This window comes from Sceloporus occidentalis, unplaced genomic scaffold (assembly GCF_023333645.1).
Source record: "Sceloporus occidentalis isolate IW3139 unplaced genomic scaffold, rSceOcc1.0.p SCAF_598, whole genome shotgun sequence".
Lineage (NCBI taxonomy): Eukaryota > Metazoa > Chordata > Lepidosauria > Squamata > Phrynosomatidae > Sceloporus > Sceloporus occidentalis.
This window is the reverse complement of record NW_028317578.1, coordinates 1-16,743: the sequence shown is the minus strand read 5'-3', so window position 1 is coordinate 16,743 and position 16,743 is coordinate 1. Positions and strand designations below refer to the sequence as shown.

The 16,743-nt window shown below is 38.7% G+C and overlaps 2 protein-coding genes across 2 annotated transcripts; both read left to right on the top strand.

Moving 5' to 3' along the window:
- The first annotated feature begins 1,085 nt into the window (after positions 1-1,085).
- LOC149271007 (scaffolding CK1 anchoring protein C-like) lies at positions 1,086-8,129 on the top strand. Its single transcript, XM_089507685.1, has 5 exons — positions 1,086-1,196; positions 2,823-3,329; positions 6,016-6,183; positions 6,894-7,018; positions 7,367-8,129. Exons 1-5 carry the CDS (start codon positions 1,086-1,088, stop codon positions 8,127-8,129), a joined length of 1,674 nt encoding a protein of 557 aa, XP_089363811.1.
- A 3,090-nt stretch (positions 8,130-11,219) lies between these two features.
- LOC149271006 (eukaryotic translation initiation factor 6) lies at positions 11,220-14,393 on the top strand (the record flags this gene model as incomplete). The annotated part of the gene is made up of 5 exons (XM_089507687.1): positions 11,220-11,326; positions 12,583-12,668; positions 12,988-13,163; positions 13,697-13,873; positions 14,212-14,393. Coding segments are annotated over exons 1-5 (728 nt in total), but the record flags the coding sequence as incomplete, so codon positions are not given.
- Between the last annotated feature and the right edge of the window lie 2,350 nt (positions 14,394-16,743).

Here is a 16,743-nt window from a genome sequence, read left to right as displayed (position 1 = left end):
CCCTTGGAACAAACCGTGGAAGGGTTTCTTTCAGTTAAATGAATCGGCACTCGTATCTATGCATGCAAAATGACCGATTTTGAAATTATAAAAGTCCTCGGTTATTTACCATCAATGTTTCTGGTTTTTCAAATTGTTGATTGTCCTGTTTATCTTTATACGCGGCAAAGTTGCTTTGATGTGTTAAGTGAAACACTCCGGGGATTTTTTGCTTGTATGGATCGCTATCCCCTTAAGCAATCCAAATTTGCTTACAAGCAAACAATAGAATGTGTATTTTGGATTCTATTCAGGCGCCGGGGACAGCTCATCATGAAGATGTAGATATATCAATGGACCATGAGAAGCTCTGATATAACCCGAACACTGTTTGTTTTGCTGCCTCAACACAACAATAAAGTCATGTCACATAATCCAATCGAAATCAAGCAGAAAACAATGATCCCCATAAAACAATACAATAAAATGTCAAATGTATTTATTAATAACTGAAAGGAGCATTTCCACATTTCTCTGTATTTATCTTTGGGACTGTCCTATGCCCCACCCAGGGCAGCACCTTTAGCCTTCCTCGGACCTGGACTGGCCACCTGCCAAATTGGGCAAATGCCGTGCCACTTATCTTGCTGCTGCTCCCACGGCAGATCTGGTGCTTTCACGTGTCCACAGTCTGACACTGGCCATGTTTACTCCTGTGAGTATAGAGTATATATAGGACTTCTCCACCTTCCTCATGGCCTGATAAAATCGGTGGGACTGCTTTCCGCGCACGCTCATGAAGCCCCCCACCGATACGTTTGCCCAAGCTAAGTGGGCAAATGGATTTGAAGGTTCTGCAGAACTCCCCCATGCTTTTGCAAAGGGTAAACCACATACATTTACTCAGCTACCATTCTCATTTCCCCACGGGCTGTTTCAGACCAGGAAGCGGATTGGGTCTGCATAAAAGAAACTTAAAATTATTTACCTGAAAGAAAATATGTTAAGAAAAAACATAAAAAATATATATATTTGAGATTTCAAGAGCATTAAAGGCTTCACAGACAAAGTTACTTTTATAAGCTCTAAAAGCAACTTTTAGCAACATGAATACTGAACCCAACTGCCAGCGAGACATTTACGCTCACACCTATGGGTGTGCTTACCTGCATACAAACACCGCACTCGCTGATTCAATGTCAGCAGGCAGCCAGGAGGTAAATTAATGCAAAGCATCAGCGCATTAACTATCACTTTAAAAGTCAATCATTTTTCAAAATGTGCAGAAAATAATCCCTTTGGCATTAGCCGTTATATATAAAAAAAATGCTTATTCAATTATTCATACTGTAACATGTTCTAGCAGGCTACTTATAAAGTTGATGGCAACATAATCTTGTTTGCTGAAACATAGAAATAACAATATTTAATTGTCATAGTTACACAAACTAACACGAAAGCATACATTATTCAAAATAAGAGAAGTATCGTTATGTTTTGTATATCAACATTTATGTGTTTTAAGCTTTTTTTATTGGGATTGCTTTAAAAAATGACAAATTAACAAAGTTTTGTGGCACTTAGTAGTCTTAATACTTTGCTGACCCTGCCCAGAAAAATGAACCATGTATTCATTTCCACTATATTTTTGTCACATATGTGGTTTACCTTATGCTTTATTATTACTCTACATTGTAAGCTTGCAAGCAAGGCCCTAATGTATCAGTTTGTCTTTGTCTATTCTTGTGTCGTCCTTCCCCCTTGAATATATGGATTGTATGAAGGGCTGCGTAAATTGTTGGAGCTTTATAAATACAAGATAATAATAATAATAATAATAATATATAAGGTTAACATCATTGAAATACTTTAAATAAAAATTTAGACTAATATTTTTTGTATACATGCAAGTTCATGCAAACCATTTAGAAAGGATTAAGGATACAGCACTAGTGTGACTCTGAGATATATGTGAAATTATCTAGAAATGTAAAATAACCCACTATCAATTGGTTAAAGCAAAAAATCAATCAATAATATTTATCTCCAAAAAACAGATAAAGAGATAAAAGATAAAGAGAAATCCAAAGTATAAATGGATCGAAACCACAAAATAATGAGGTAAGATCCACACTTCACCCAAGGTAATAGAAAACTCACTGTTGAGAAAATCATGCCTGTTATATATATAATATATATATATATATAATGTGTGTGTTCAATGTTTTATATAGTTTATATAGTTTTATATAGTTTAGTTTATATAGTTTTATATAGTTTAGTTTATATAGTTTTATATAGTTTTATATAGTTTAGTTTATATAGTTTTATATAGTTTATATAGTTTTATATAGTTTAGTTTATATAGTTTTATATAGTTTAGTTTATATAGTTTTATATAGTTTATATAGTTTTATATACTAAGCACGTGCTACTAGGCTTAAAATAAAATGCGATTAATTCATGTTTGAATTCTTCTATAAAACAGCATTGTGCTGTCAGCGATCTTCAGTTGTTGCCTGCTAGAACACGTTACATTACAACACCTTAGTTGTCGTCTGTCTGGGAGGCAAAAAAAACTCAACAAACAGGTAGCATGGGGGTAGGGCTGGATTCTCTTGTGAGATTACAAAGAATATGGGTTTAGGTAAAAGCTCCGGTAGGTATGAGGAAGTTCAATAGAAACTGTCCAGAAGTCAACAGGGCTGAAGCAGGTGAACGGGGAACTGAATTTCTCCTTATACTTTATACGTTCATTGAAGATTTCACATCTAAGAGCCAAGCGGCAGCGGGTATTTTCCGTTTATGATTTCTGATTTCATTTTGTGAATTGAATTTTGAAGATGCAAAATCCAGAGGCCAGGAGAGGATTAAGAACAACTGGGCAACTTAGGAGCAGAGTAGAAGAACTTAAAAGCCCCTGGAGACAAAGTTCACCGTTTGTCCTAAATTATAACGAATCAGCTCGCCTTGCCACCGATGCCTTGCTGGAACATGGAGAAAAGGGATACCTCCAGGTGTTGAGTGATGAGAAGGAGCTACCTTTCCTATCAAGCTTGGACATTGATTTTATTTGCAGAAGTGCAAATGTTAATGGAGTGTCTGATGACTCTGTCTTGGATGGCGATGGAACCAACACCTCCTTTAGTGACAATTGTCCTTCTGAGCTAACATCTGGAACTTACTTTCCTGTGATGTCAGATATTGATGCCCCAGCACTTGAGCTGGGGTGGCCCGAGCTTCCGCTGGCCACTAGAACCAAAGGGACAGAGGTGCAAGTTATTTTCCAAAGGCATAGATCCAACGTTATCAAAGATTTGATACGGTCGCTGATAAATAAAGCAAAGACGGTAAGTATGTTGTTATTGAGGCTGAATATTCACATAGATCTATGCATTGAAGTATACTGACAGCCTACAGTAAATACATATACATTGACGACCTGCTTTATATGTTGTTGTGTCTAAAAGCCAAATCGTTTATTTCTGGGGTGGGTGATGGTACTGATTGACCATATCATATATCATTATGGTAAAATGTGTAAAGCCTTTGAAGCCATTGCACAAAATGTATCAGAGGAATAAGGATCAGGCACTAGGCGTGGACTATTAACCACCACAAACTAGACTAATTATTTGGTAATTGTACGGCACTGAAGAATAAGATCACATTATTTAAATCAATACATAGTAATAAAGAAATTTAGTATCTTTAAACTAATCTTCCGATACTTGCGAAAGGATAACGTAATCTAGTGCAAGCATGCCCAACAAGAATTTATTCATTAGTCATTAACTGAAGATTTGTCCCCGTTGTGGGTCCAGATACATTATGGTCCGCATAGTGTTGTGTGTCCGCTGTGACAGGGGCAAGCTTGCAAGCTCTCTGACATAAAACCACCCTACGCATGTTATCTGTTAAATCCCATAGTGTACTTGGATCCAGCTAATGTTTGCCCCCGGTCCTGTTGCTATTAAATATGTTCCACGAAATAGTTTATAAATCTACTTTAGTTATTTTTTTTAACAAAATTAGTTAAATATTTTGTTGAAACTTATCATAATTAACAAACACATTTAAAACAAATGTTAATTCATAATCTCTCAATATATGGAGGTGAGAGAATCATACACAGTTTCTCTTCATTACTGTGTATACGCAGATCGCCAGTTGTCTTTTGTATTAAGTGAACGGTAATCTCTGCTTTACCTGGTATGATTTGCTAAATTTCGAAATAATTACACACCCCGTTCCTATTTCTGTAATGCCGTAGATGACTTAACTCAGCCCTGGCTTTAATTTTCCATACATTTTAATAAGTTATTTTTAATTATGCGTGTTGCAATTCGGTTTTCAAAATTAGAATCATGTAACCTACAGGAGAGAAGCAGGGGAAGAACCTCCACTAAGATGACAAGTAACATAATTCTTTATGTGTTAGTCTATGAATGAAGAGACCTATGCATCATATAAGGCAACAAACATTTACATGCGGCCCAACATTTACAATGTTCATGTCTGGTCATCCTAATTTCCACCGGTACAAAGGCTGCAAAAAACATGTTTTCTGCTACCATGGCCTCCAAAAGCTTAACAGAACTCGTCATAGTACCTGATGATTAAGTGTACATTCGGGCAGAAAGAATATCTACATTGTTCCACGTGAGCGTTCATTGATCCATTGACCGATTTAAAATGGATTTGAATTATTCTGAGGAAGGAGGCTTTATATACATGAGCTTCAAAGTCCAGACTTCTCCTGCTTGCTGCTAGGGAAAGTATCAACAAAGCACACGGAGATAAATTGTATTTGTTGTCTCAGTGAGTCATTATTTACCGTGAAACTCGGAATCTTCTCAGAAGGTTTATGAATCACATATAAATATTTGTATGCAAATGACATTAAATAGACATAGTTCAATGTTGTGTAATGGAAATAATGAAGTCCTGGGGTTTGATCTATCCTGGTTTGACCTAATAAGAAAATGCCGGCCATAGTTGTGTGTCGGTGAGGGCAGAGCTACAAAGGGTGAAGTCATAATGCAATGCGTTAAAAGCAGTGAAGGTTTACCTGGAAGACTGGAGGACTGTCTGTCTGACTGAGACAGGGCCTGGGCTTTCCGCCTTTGATGTTGGAGGCACACATGCACACAGCAATCCATTAAAATATGCATTCACATTTTCTGCCAGCTTGCCGGTCCCCAGTGCTGCCATCAGTAGTTTTGAAGCCCAAATGGTCTGGGCCTCCCTACGCCGACAAACCCTCTCCACACCACCAGTATTTACTCTTATATTAATCTTTTTTGCTGGTAAAGATGGCTTAGACAAGCTGTTAGGGAGACATCACAGGAGAGTAGCGATGCCTCTACCAGTGAGGACTAGGGTGGCCACATTTTATTTCTGCCATTCGCAGACACAGTGTGGATCTGATGCGATTACACATTCAGACATATATTGTATATTACACTTGTGCACAGGGCTCAAAATAATTTTGGAATATTTTTGTTTCCTTTTTAGCTTATTTGTTACCCTTTTGAAAACAAAATTCATTGCCCAAAAATGCTCTTATCTCTGTCAGTCAGTCCTGTCTGTGCACTCTGCCCTGCCTTTTGTTTGCCCCCACCTGTTCACTTACCTTCTTTAGACACTTCCTGGTCTCCTCTGATCTCTCTCTACAAAAGCAGCGGGGTAGAGGGAGGTCAGTATGTGAGAGAGAGTCCTGCTGCGTAAAAAAAAAGACAGAAGAAAGGGAAGGGGTGTAGACTAAACTTATATTAAGAACCATACAGCTCATTAAAATGTGTATAAATGAAATCATTTAGATAAAATACCCTATATTCTTAACTTCTCGCTCCATTACACTCACTACAATCAAAAACTAATATGTTGCATAATGCATTTTATTAAAGTCATGTCTTTATCCATACGTCACAAAAACAAATGTTTTCCTCTGGTTTATGATATATTTTTAAAATACCACACGGTTGGCAAACTGGATTATATATGTTATGTGCTTAATGAGCTTTCTATCTCCAGGTTATTGCAGTGGTGATGGATTTGTTCACAGATGTAGAGATTTTATGTGATCTTATCGAAGCAGCCACCAAAAGACGAGTCCCAGTTTACCTTTTACTTGATGAAATAAACATTATCTATTTTATAGAAATGTATGAAAAGTTGGGCTTCAACAAAATTCACATTTCGGTAAGTAGAAATCATTGTTAGTTTATGAAGGGCATCTGTATTTTAATGCAAAAGGCAAACTTTAATGTTATTATAAAATAAAAAATACTATTTAATAGATGTGTGCAAATGGGCCAAAAACTATTTGGACTCATTTTATGGGTTTTTTTGGCCAATTCATTTTCGGACAATGAATTCAGTTTTCTGCCCCTTCTTGGGAGTCATTTAAAATTCAGGAACAAAGTTTGTTGTCAAAGGCCCACATTTATTCTCACACTCACTCTCACACACGCATTTTTGTTCACTCTCTCTTACTAATGCTCTCTGAATTTCTCCCTGCTTTCTCTGTGGGCCACTTCCATTTCCGTATCTCACATCTTCTTGTTTTTCTTTCTTCTCTCTCCTAATCCACATCTCTTCGGACATAACCGAAAGTCGGGTGAGAGGATGTGATGTAAGGTTGTGATGTAAGGTTATCATTAAACTTGCTGCTTTCTGGGTTGCCCAGGCCTGATCTATGGGTTCAACTGGTGAGCTCATGGTGAGGTAAGCAATGCACCCAAGTTGCTGCATGTTTCTCCCGAGCTGAATAAAAACCTTAAAACTGAGCTTGGCAAGATTCAAAATGATCCAACATGTTACATTGTGTAACACCTTAAGAAACCAAGCTATTAGAAACATATGTAATAATACAGAATGTTTCATTTAACATTTTCTTCTTTCAATCTTAGAACATGAAAATCCGTACGATGACTGGCGATACTTACTGCACTAAATCAGGAAAGAAATTCTCTGGCCAGCTTCTGGAGAAGTTTATTATCATTGATTGTGAACATGTTATTGCCGGGGCATACAGGTAGGGAAGTTTAAAACAAAATCAGCACTACAATTTATATGGTATTGATCTTGATATTTTAGGTTTGTATGAACTACTAGGAAAAGCGTGTCTTCTAGTGATTACTGTTTGTTCCCAAAGCTGAGAAGTATTTTCTTTTTGTAAACTAAAAAGTTTGTAGAAATTGTGCCTTGTGTATTTTCCCAAATATTAAAATACGTGATCAGTGGAATGGTTGACACCGGTGCTGATGTGATTGTGCTGGATAGAACTTGTATAAATTTTAAAACAGAGAGAAACATGGTTTTTACAGATTGTAAAGTTAAAATATTGCCGGTTGCATTCTAAAATACACTTCTCCTGTCTTAGTTTCAGCTGGCTTTCAAGCCACGTCCACAGCAACATGGTGACCTACTTCAAAGGAAATATAGTTGAAGTCTTCGACAGGGAATTCCGATGCTTATACGCAGATTCCCTGGAAGCCGATTACTTTACTTGCATAGAGAGTGAAAACCCCAAGGCAGCTGGAAATAGAATCTTACGGAACCGGTGGGCTGTCAAGAAATCTCCCCCAATACCTAAACGAGTTCCTGAGATCTCCGTTGAATCGAATTCTAATTCTGGCAGTCAGTCGAGTGTAAAGACTCCACCTTTCTCTAACAACCAAGCAGTAACCATCATTTACGACGATAAAACACATGGAACTAATTATGGCCGAAAATTTAGTGAACAGCCAGATGTGGATATTTTGAACGAAGCGCGTCGCCAATCAGATCCGAACACTGAGAGGAATAACCTGCTGGCAATGCAGAAATTACTCTTATCAAAGTCAACTCCAATCCTTAACGACAAAAGCCTCACAACAACATCTTCTCCACTGACTCCCAAGTTTGGTGCTCTACAGAAAAAACCTCTGCAGGTGGAAAATAAAACCTCACCGAAAATGAAAAGTGACTTAGCGCTAAATAAAATCTGCGAATCACAACATAAAAAAAGTGATCCAGCCAATGCTAAAAACAAGGAGGATCACATGAACAACAAACGAATGACTCTAGGACACAGCAAACTAGACCTCATTACAAAGTACAAACCAGAAAAAATTTATAGCAGATTTGATTTAGTACGTAAATAAACCTACGATGGACAAAGGCATCTCTGCCTCAGAACTAGAGGGGACTAACAGAAAATCTACTAAAGATGGGACAAATTAACAAAGTAGTGACGAGTGTCTTTCATATCTCCTACTTTTATCTCCCGACATGTGATAGTAAATATACAGTTAACATTTAAAGAGTTTATCTGACAGCCAGAACAGTCAGTTTTAGTGACATAACAGCCATGCCCCAGGTTTGGTTGCCCGGTGAGCTTGCGTTGTATATTCATGTTTGAGTTAAGAAAGGAATAAAGCCGGTTAAAGGAAATAAGGCAAGCTGCGGTGGGGGAAGTGGCTACCTGTGGCTCTTTCACACCGACCCTCTGGGGCAGATACAGAGAATTATATTTTACTGGCAATACACATGACTTTCTTATTATACCTATCAATTTTATAACAATAGTTTATTTCTTGTTAAATTTTATCAAATGTGTAACACTTTTATATGTGACTTCTCGATAATTAAAAATCATCATCAAAGTGAAGCGCTAGAGACATGGCTGCTGTAAATATCAGAAAAATCCCTGATTTTCACTAAATAACAGAGGGGAGGAAGATGTAATGAACGCTATATGAAAGGAAACATCAGGTTATAAAGTAAATGGACAATTATGGACAATTATGTGAAATATTATTATGCTGCTACACAAATCAATAAATAATAAATCAATAGATAAATAAAGTGCTGCTGCCAGAGACGTCAACATATGATGATGATTTAGTGAAATAACTTACAAGGAATAATATGTATCAATGTTTCTCTTGTAAGTATTACTCAACGCAAGTAAGTAATATCCCTGCATTTGGAAGTCAGCCATACTAGCTAATGTTTTGAGATGCATGGTATTTAGACATAAATCATAAATACATTGTGTTGCATACTAGAAAGAATTATGAAACATCCTAAAATTTGAAAGAAGTACTGTGAATAAGAAATATTGTATCTGTACCAAATGTTTGATTTTAATAAAAATAAAAAATAAGGCCTGAATAAGAGAGAGCTGTAGTAACTCCCAGAGATCACCCAGTATCCTCCTGTTGTCCCCGGAATCACTTCCAGCGCCGGCCAGCATGCGCACCTTGGAACCCTGCTATGTGTACCCAATAAGTAGACACAACTACCTTGAACTGAGTACAGCAAAAATTACAATTTTATTGATGTAAAACACAGACTGATATGGCCACAGAACTTCATTAACATAAATTAACAGATACATGCATTCAACCCAACCTTTAATCCCCTGGCAGCAACCCTACTGATGGGATTAATTACACAGTGGAGTTCCTGCCTGTGCTGTCTTTGTTTGCCAGGCTGGAGCTGTCTCTGTATTACAGCTCATTCTGTCACAATAAGGAGACCGTGGAGAAAAGAAAATCATTGCTTTTGCAGCTAAAGGTTATATAATTACTTTAATTACTTCCCATATGTGTTAGGAGCCACAAACGAGAGAGAGGGGAGAAGTGTGGTAAAATTATACCTTTATTATACAAATAATAGCACAGTCCATGGTTGTAGTCCTAAAACAAAGCCAGAAGAGGGTAGTCAGATGAGCCGAAGTCAGGATACCTTCCACGTAATAAAACACTCCAGGCAGGTTCACCGGAACAAACACTGACTTTCCATCACACCTATCACACACAACACTTCATCTATCACATATTACTTCCATCACACATCACCACCCCACGCCTTCACATCTATCACACACCATAACTCACACCTTTTACTTATCACAACTCACTCCTATCACACCTATCACATACAGCACTTCATCTATCACAACTCACTCCCATCACACATCACCACCCCATCCCTCACGCCTACCTGCCTTCACATCTATCACACACCATAACTCACACCTTTTACTTATCACAACTCACTCCTATCACACCTATCACATACAGCACTTCATCTATCACAACTCACTCCCATCACACATCACCACCCCATCCCTCACGCCTACCTGCCTTCACATCTATCACACACCATAACTCACACCTTTTACTTATCACAACGCACTCCCATCACACTGACCAACAACACATCATTCCCGCCACGCCTATCACACACCAATCCCTCCCATTTCCCTCTATTTTAAATGGGCAAGGGGAGACCTGAACATATCGGGTGTGATATAGGATACACAGTGTAAGCGGGGGCGGCCAGGGGTAGGTATGTATGTATGTATGTATGTATGTATGTATGTATGTATGTTTATTTCTTTATTTCTTTGTATGAGGATGTCTATTTATACGTGTAATTTTGTGTAAACGTGCATGTGTAAGTGGTGTGAGATGGAGTGTGTGTTAGTAGAAGTGGTGTGAGAGAATGGATGTGTATGTGTGTGTGTAAGTGAGTATGAGTAACTGTGTTTACATATGTGTGCCAGAGTGTGTGTTGAAAGGGGTGCAAGGGGCAAAGAAGCCACAGAAATTGAGGGCAATGATGGCACAGATAAGCTGTTTGGGGCACTGACAAGATGGGGGCAAATACAGGCTGTTTGGGAGTTATGATGGCACTGATAAGCTGCTTGGCAAAGGCACTCACAAATTATTTAGGGTAAAGGTGGCACTGTGGGGCATGATGCTTGGTAAAGCCACCTTTGCCCCAAGCAGCTTATTGGTGCCCCAAACAGTCTAGAGATGTTTGTGCTTCGTAAAACAAGAGCAACTGCGTAAATAAAAAAAATATTTCCGCAAATATTAGTAAACTGGCATAAAAGGTATACAATAAGAGTTTTCTATGCATTTCCAAACTTGCCCACAAGAAAAATGGCTGCCTTCGCTCGACGCTCTCTGCGTCCTTCGGCAGCCTTTGCACGCAACCCGGAAGAGGATCAGAAGCTCACGCTGGCCACGTGTTTGACCCATTGAGAGGTGGGTGATAGTTACTACCACAGTGAGGAGACCGAGCTCGCTGGTTTTAATCGTTAGCGCCGAGCGGTAAGTCGCTGTACAGAAATGCGTTTATTGCTGATAACGAAGCCGTTCCCGATGTGTTTTTCCGCCAGGAGGCCTCTAATTTAGTTTTTGTGTTTGTAGCGAGAGAAAGTCTTCAACGAAGCCGAAATGGCAGTCCGGGCCTCTTTTGAAAACAACAACGAGATCGGGTGTTTCGCGAAACTTACTAACACTTACTGCCTGGTGGCGATCGGAGGATCGGAAAACTTCTACAGGTATGGGGTGAGCGGAGGAACCGCAGGGTCCATAGATGCTGATCGCTATGTACATACATCTCACCGTCTCTCTAACACACATCGCTTCGGTTACAGATAAATCTACGAGATCTACTATCCTGGAAAATACATTCTATTCCATGTTGGTACATTTTTGGTTAAACAGAACCATCCATGAGCGCTGTCAGAGTTTGGCTCCCAGTCCCGGGGTTTTTTGGGTGAAGGGGCAGATTATTAGGGCCACGCAGTCTGTGTATAAAACTCCAAGTCGGAGCTTTTGCTGCCTGCATGTTATGGTTGGCGTCCCTGCTTGAATAAAGGTGTCAATCAGGGACTCCATGAGGATTTATTGGAGCCATTAGGTTAACACGTAAAAAGCGTCATGATGAGCTGTTAGAGTTAATATTTTGAGCGTCTCTGGGCTCTGCTCGTGTATAAAGTTCCCAGCTAAGACGTAACCTTATTGTGTTGTTTTTGTGAATAAGTGACTGCAGCCTGAGCCTACCCTGTACCCCACAATCCGTATAAACCAGCCTTGCCGCACTGCAGTCCTCCTGGGCGCTGCGTAACGCCAGGACTCAAGGAACAGAAACGGGCCAGGAGTCCTGTGTATCCGCGTCTGAATAGAAGTCGTTTTCGTTTTGTCCCTCGATGACTCGAGTATTTGAGATTCTACGTTGTATGTTTTAGAATCGCCGTCACAAGGCTTGGTACAGCCACAGAATGCAACTTATTATATCCACTGGGTATATAATGTTCCCGTTCTGCGCGGGCTGCAGAATTCTCTTCACACGAGCTGCTGTGTCACAGAATTCAGCGCACAAACTTACTTCTAGGACACTCTGGTTCAGGCGGGGATACCTTGTGTACTGCGAACCGGCTTGCGCAATGCTGAGCAACGTATGGAGGAAAAATGTCCGCTTGGCATCACAGACCTGATGATTCCAGGAGAAAAGGGAGTCACCTCCTTAACTCTATGCGCTTACTCATGGACCACCCTTCAGAAATGGCTCTCAATTCTCAATTGGCATAAACCCTTGAAACCATGAGTGGATTGAACGCTTGCATGTAGAACGTTCCCCGTAGTGTCCTGATGTCATCACTATTTTTTTGATATTGGTTTGCTGCCGTTCCATAACTGTACAACGAAAAGTAACCGTTTGCCACTGTCATATTTAACCTGTGTCTTCTGGTAAGGCTGTGATGTCTTTAAATCTAACATTCTGCCTTTTAATTACAAATGCTTTCCTTTGCAGTGTGTTTGAAGGAGAGCTTTCTGAGACTGTCCCTGTAGTACATGCTTCAATAGCGGGATGCAGAATTATTGGCAGGATGTGTGTTGGTGAGTAATGATGTCATATCTCTGGTCCCCGGCCCGTCAGCCTCAATACAGTGCCTCCTTTTCAGGATTATTCCCAATTTCGCTCTGATAACACTCGCTCGTTATCACTCAAGTGCGGATAGAAGAACTGTAATCTCTTACTAACTCTTCTGTTCCAGGTATATCTGTATTATTATAAAGCAAGCATCAAAGTTTCCTCGTGTTGTAAAATGTTTTTTGATGGCTCTCAGGCATCAGAATGGAAGCAAAAAATATTCTTATTGAAACGTGAGATGGCTTTTTGTGCGTCACCACACTCTCCTAATATATTTTATTTTAGGCAACCGTAATGGTCTCTTAGTACCGAGCAATACAACAGATCAAGAGCTGCAGCACATTAGAAACAGTCTGCCGGACTCGGTGCGGATCCAAAGAGTGGAAGAGAGACTTTCTGCTTTGGGAAACGTCATCGCGTGTAACGATTATGTAGCCCTTGTCCATCCAGACCTTGACAGGGTATGTATCGCCTCTAAAAGCTACAGTCGCCTGTGAAGCCTAAGCTGCAATATGTAATCACCATAGTAACCAGTAAAATACGTCTGCATATTGGTGCGTATTAAGTGCTTTCCTATGAGATTACTCCTTATAACTGTGACCCATCGTATATAGTGTATTCTACAATTTGCATGCCTATCACCCCCGGAGCAGGAATAGCTGAAAATGTTAAGCATTATAGTAATATTTTAATAAATCTTGATAATAACGCTTAGGGTTTTCTCAAACTTTATTATAGAACATTTTATTTGCCGAAATTCTCAAATATCCTTCGTTAGCGTACATCATTTTCATTAGAAATTCTATCAGTAAGATTCTTCCAGTGGGCTTCGCTGGTGTTGATGCTAATTATACAAACATATAATGTTTGAATCTGCATGAAAATAAGAGTGATGTATTTTGTTTATACAAACATACTTATAGTTGTAGGATTTGCATGAAAATAAGTGATGTATTTTTTTTTTCCCCACTCATTGCTTTTAACTTATTTGCAGGAAACGGAGGAGATATTGGCAGATGTCCTAAAAGTGGAAGTGTTTAGGCAAACAGTCGCCGAACAGGTTCTCGTTGGAAGTTACTGTGCATTTAGTAATCAAGGAGGTTTAGTCCATCCCAAAACATCCATCGAGGATCAAGATGAGCTGTCTTCTCTCTTACAAGTTCCCCTCGTGGTAAGCCTTTTATGCACAAATCATTTTCAGGGAATGATGCAACGAAACTTTATAAAATCCCGGTGTTCAAGGGACTTTTCTACACCAAGTGTTTTGCCGTCTGATAGCATGGCACTGTCATTTGTAACCGGATGTTGAATTCTCTGCTTTTTACCCTCCTGTCAATACCTGCTGCCGGGTAGGCACTTGCTTTTGTGTGACGTTCCCTGAAAAACCTGTCAATGATTTTAGATTTCTGAATTATTTTTTCCAATATCTTTTTTTAGTCATAAAAAGTGAACCACTCTGTGTAAACCGTATGAACATGAAACATGAAAGTGTTGTGTTTTGTTTTGTAGGCTGGTACAGTAAACCGAGGCAGCGAAGTGATTGCTTCAGGAATGGTTGTTAATGATTGGTGTGCATTTTGTGGCCTGGATACAACAAGCACCGAGCTCTCCGTTATAGAAAGTGTATTCAAGCTGAGTGATGCACAGCCTAGTACCATCGCTACCAGCATGAGAGATTCTCTCATCGATAGGTATGATACCATAACACACAATTATCCAAATCCATAACAATCTTCTAAATTACAATATAGTGCACAGTCGTTATTAGAACATTGCTGTATTCCCATTTATATACGGTGCTGACTACACAATTGTGATCATTTTATTTGTAGGTCCAATTCCTCATATTTTCCTGACTTCTAGCACTCCCTAGTGTGTGTGTCCTGAGCACTGTTGCGTAACATACGTACACTCGCAGTCATCCTTACTACTGTGCACTGGCATATGATGTCATATCGTGGCATATGATGTCATATCGTGGCATTAGCTACAGCATGCTATGTGGAGTCATCAACAGGGTAACTGGACCGGTAGGGGCCTGCCCGGTGTTTTACATTACTGTTTACTCCCCTTCCCCAACCAGTCTAGGCCAATATACACTGCTGCTTATGAGAAGCGCTCTAGAGCACAAACATTCTTTACTTGGTTTTTGTTACCTGTGTCACAGTAACTCTTGTCTGTATGTTATGTTCATAATAGAAATACAAAGGCATATGCATTAATGCTTAAAAATAGCTTACGTATAATCTGTAGCATTTAATGCATAGCCTGTGTATAAAATTTGTGAATATGATGTAAGAATAACATTTTTAATTATGGATTTTTTTTTAATCATTCTCTTTTCTCTTTCAGCTTAACATAAGAGGTAACTACACGGGGAAAAAAAAGCGGAAGAACACCTTTGAAAATCACTTGCTAACTTAAGCAAAACTGTGCTACCAAATGTAAATAGGGTGATTAGGAACACTTGGTGTGTACTGGTTAAGCAGCAACTTAACAGTATCTGAAATTATATGTAAAAACCTGGATAATGTAGTACACAAAGCTTTCCAGGAGTATTATGTAATGACTCTGCTTCAATACAAAAATAATAAATACTATTTTACAACATCTTCAAAGTGCGTATTTTCTTCTTTCCTCTGAGTAACTCAGTAGTGGTTCTTTGTCTACCCCTTTCTCTTCTAGCATGACCGGTTAGAACGGCGATTGCGAGCCAGGCCTTCCCATCCAACATCAGTGTCTGACCTCACAAGTCTCTACTGGATGAATGAGCAAAAATTCCCACAAACTCCCAACATCTCGTGGAAAGCCTCACTAGAAGAGTGGGAGCCGTTACAGCTGCAAGGAGGCACCAACTACATATTAATGTCTCTGTATTTAGAATATGATGTAAAGTGATATAACCACATCTTTCTTACAAATAATAAACTCCCAAGCACCTCTATTCTGTTGTCAGTGATACCAACACTATGTACCCTGATGCAGACCAGATGCGCAAAGTCTTTATTGTTATTAAAAACATTAAGTATGGGTCCAATACAGATACCTGAGGTACCCCACTAGTAACATGATTTTTCCTCTGAATATGAATAATTTACAACTTTGTCTCCTGTCACTCAATTGTTACATTATCCATTCAAGTATTCTGGCATCCAAACACTACAATGTATTTGTGAGTCTTCTTTCAGGGGCAGCATCAAACTAGGTGAAAGCTGACACATCAGTTGTGGTACTTTTGCTTCTAGGTTTTTTTTTATCCGAAATTTGATTTGGAACGGAGACAATAAAGCAGAACATTAAAACAGAATATCTAATTCACAGTCACCACGGAAGGTTGCAAGAGCAGGATGTTACATACATTTTAACTACTCATTCTCAAACAACTCCCACTGATAAACTGTCCAGTTATAAGGTAAGGTTTTGCAACAAGGCTATGATTAAACAATCATATCTCTAAATGTTGCCATGCATGAAGATTATTGTATAGTTTTGTCATACAATATCTAATGTGAATCATGACAGCAATATAAATACATATACAGATATATATATATTTACTCACAGAGTCCATTGCACACCATTCCCAAATATTCCAAGCCCGGTGCTAGTAACCAGCAGTTTCCATGTAAAACACTTTCAAAAAGATGGTCAGCACTCCAGGTCTTTAAATAGACAATTTCATTTTATTCAAAGTCAAGTCGACGTTTCAGTCATTACTGACTTTCATCAGGACATATATATACATACATACATACACATATGTACATATATATATACATACATACACATATATACATATATATACACACATATATATAGATACACAAACAAATATGTATACACACGTATATATACGTATCTACATATACATACCTATATATACATACATACACATATATATTTACATACATATACATACATGTATACATGTATGTGTATGCATACATACATGCATACACATATACATCCATGTATATGTACGTACATACATCCATACACACACATACATGTATACACATATATATCTATACAGAAATATAT

What these genes read in the sequence shown, in the direction of transcription:
- LOC149271007 (XM_089507685.1), top strand. Translation starts at nt 1,086, where the DNA reads ATGAATACTGAACCCAACTGCCAGCGAGACATTTACGCTCACACCTAT. An exon ending in TGATAAATAAAGCAAAGACG is followed by an intron (nt 3,330 to 6,015) that starts GTAAGTATGTTG and finishes TTCTATCTCCAG; the next exon opens with GTTATTGCAGTGGTGATGGA. An exon ending in GTTATTGCCGGGGCATACAG is followed by an intron (nt 7,019 to 7,366) that starts GTAGGGAAGTTT and finishes CTCCTGTCTTAG; the next exon opens with TTTCAGCTGGCTTTCAAGCC.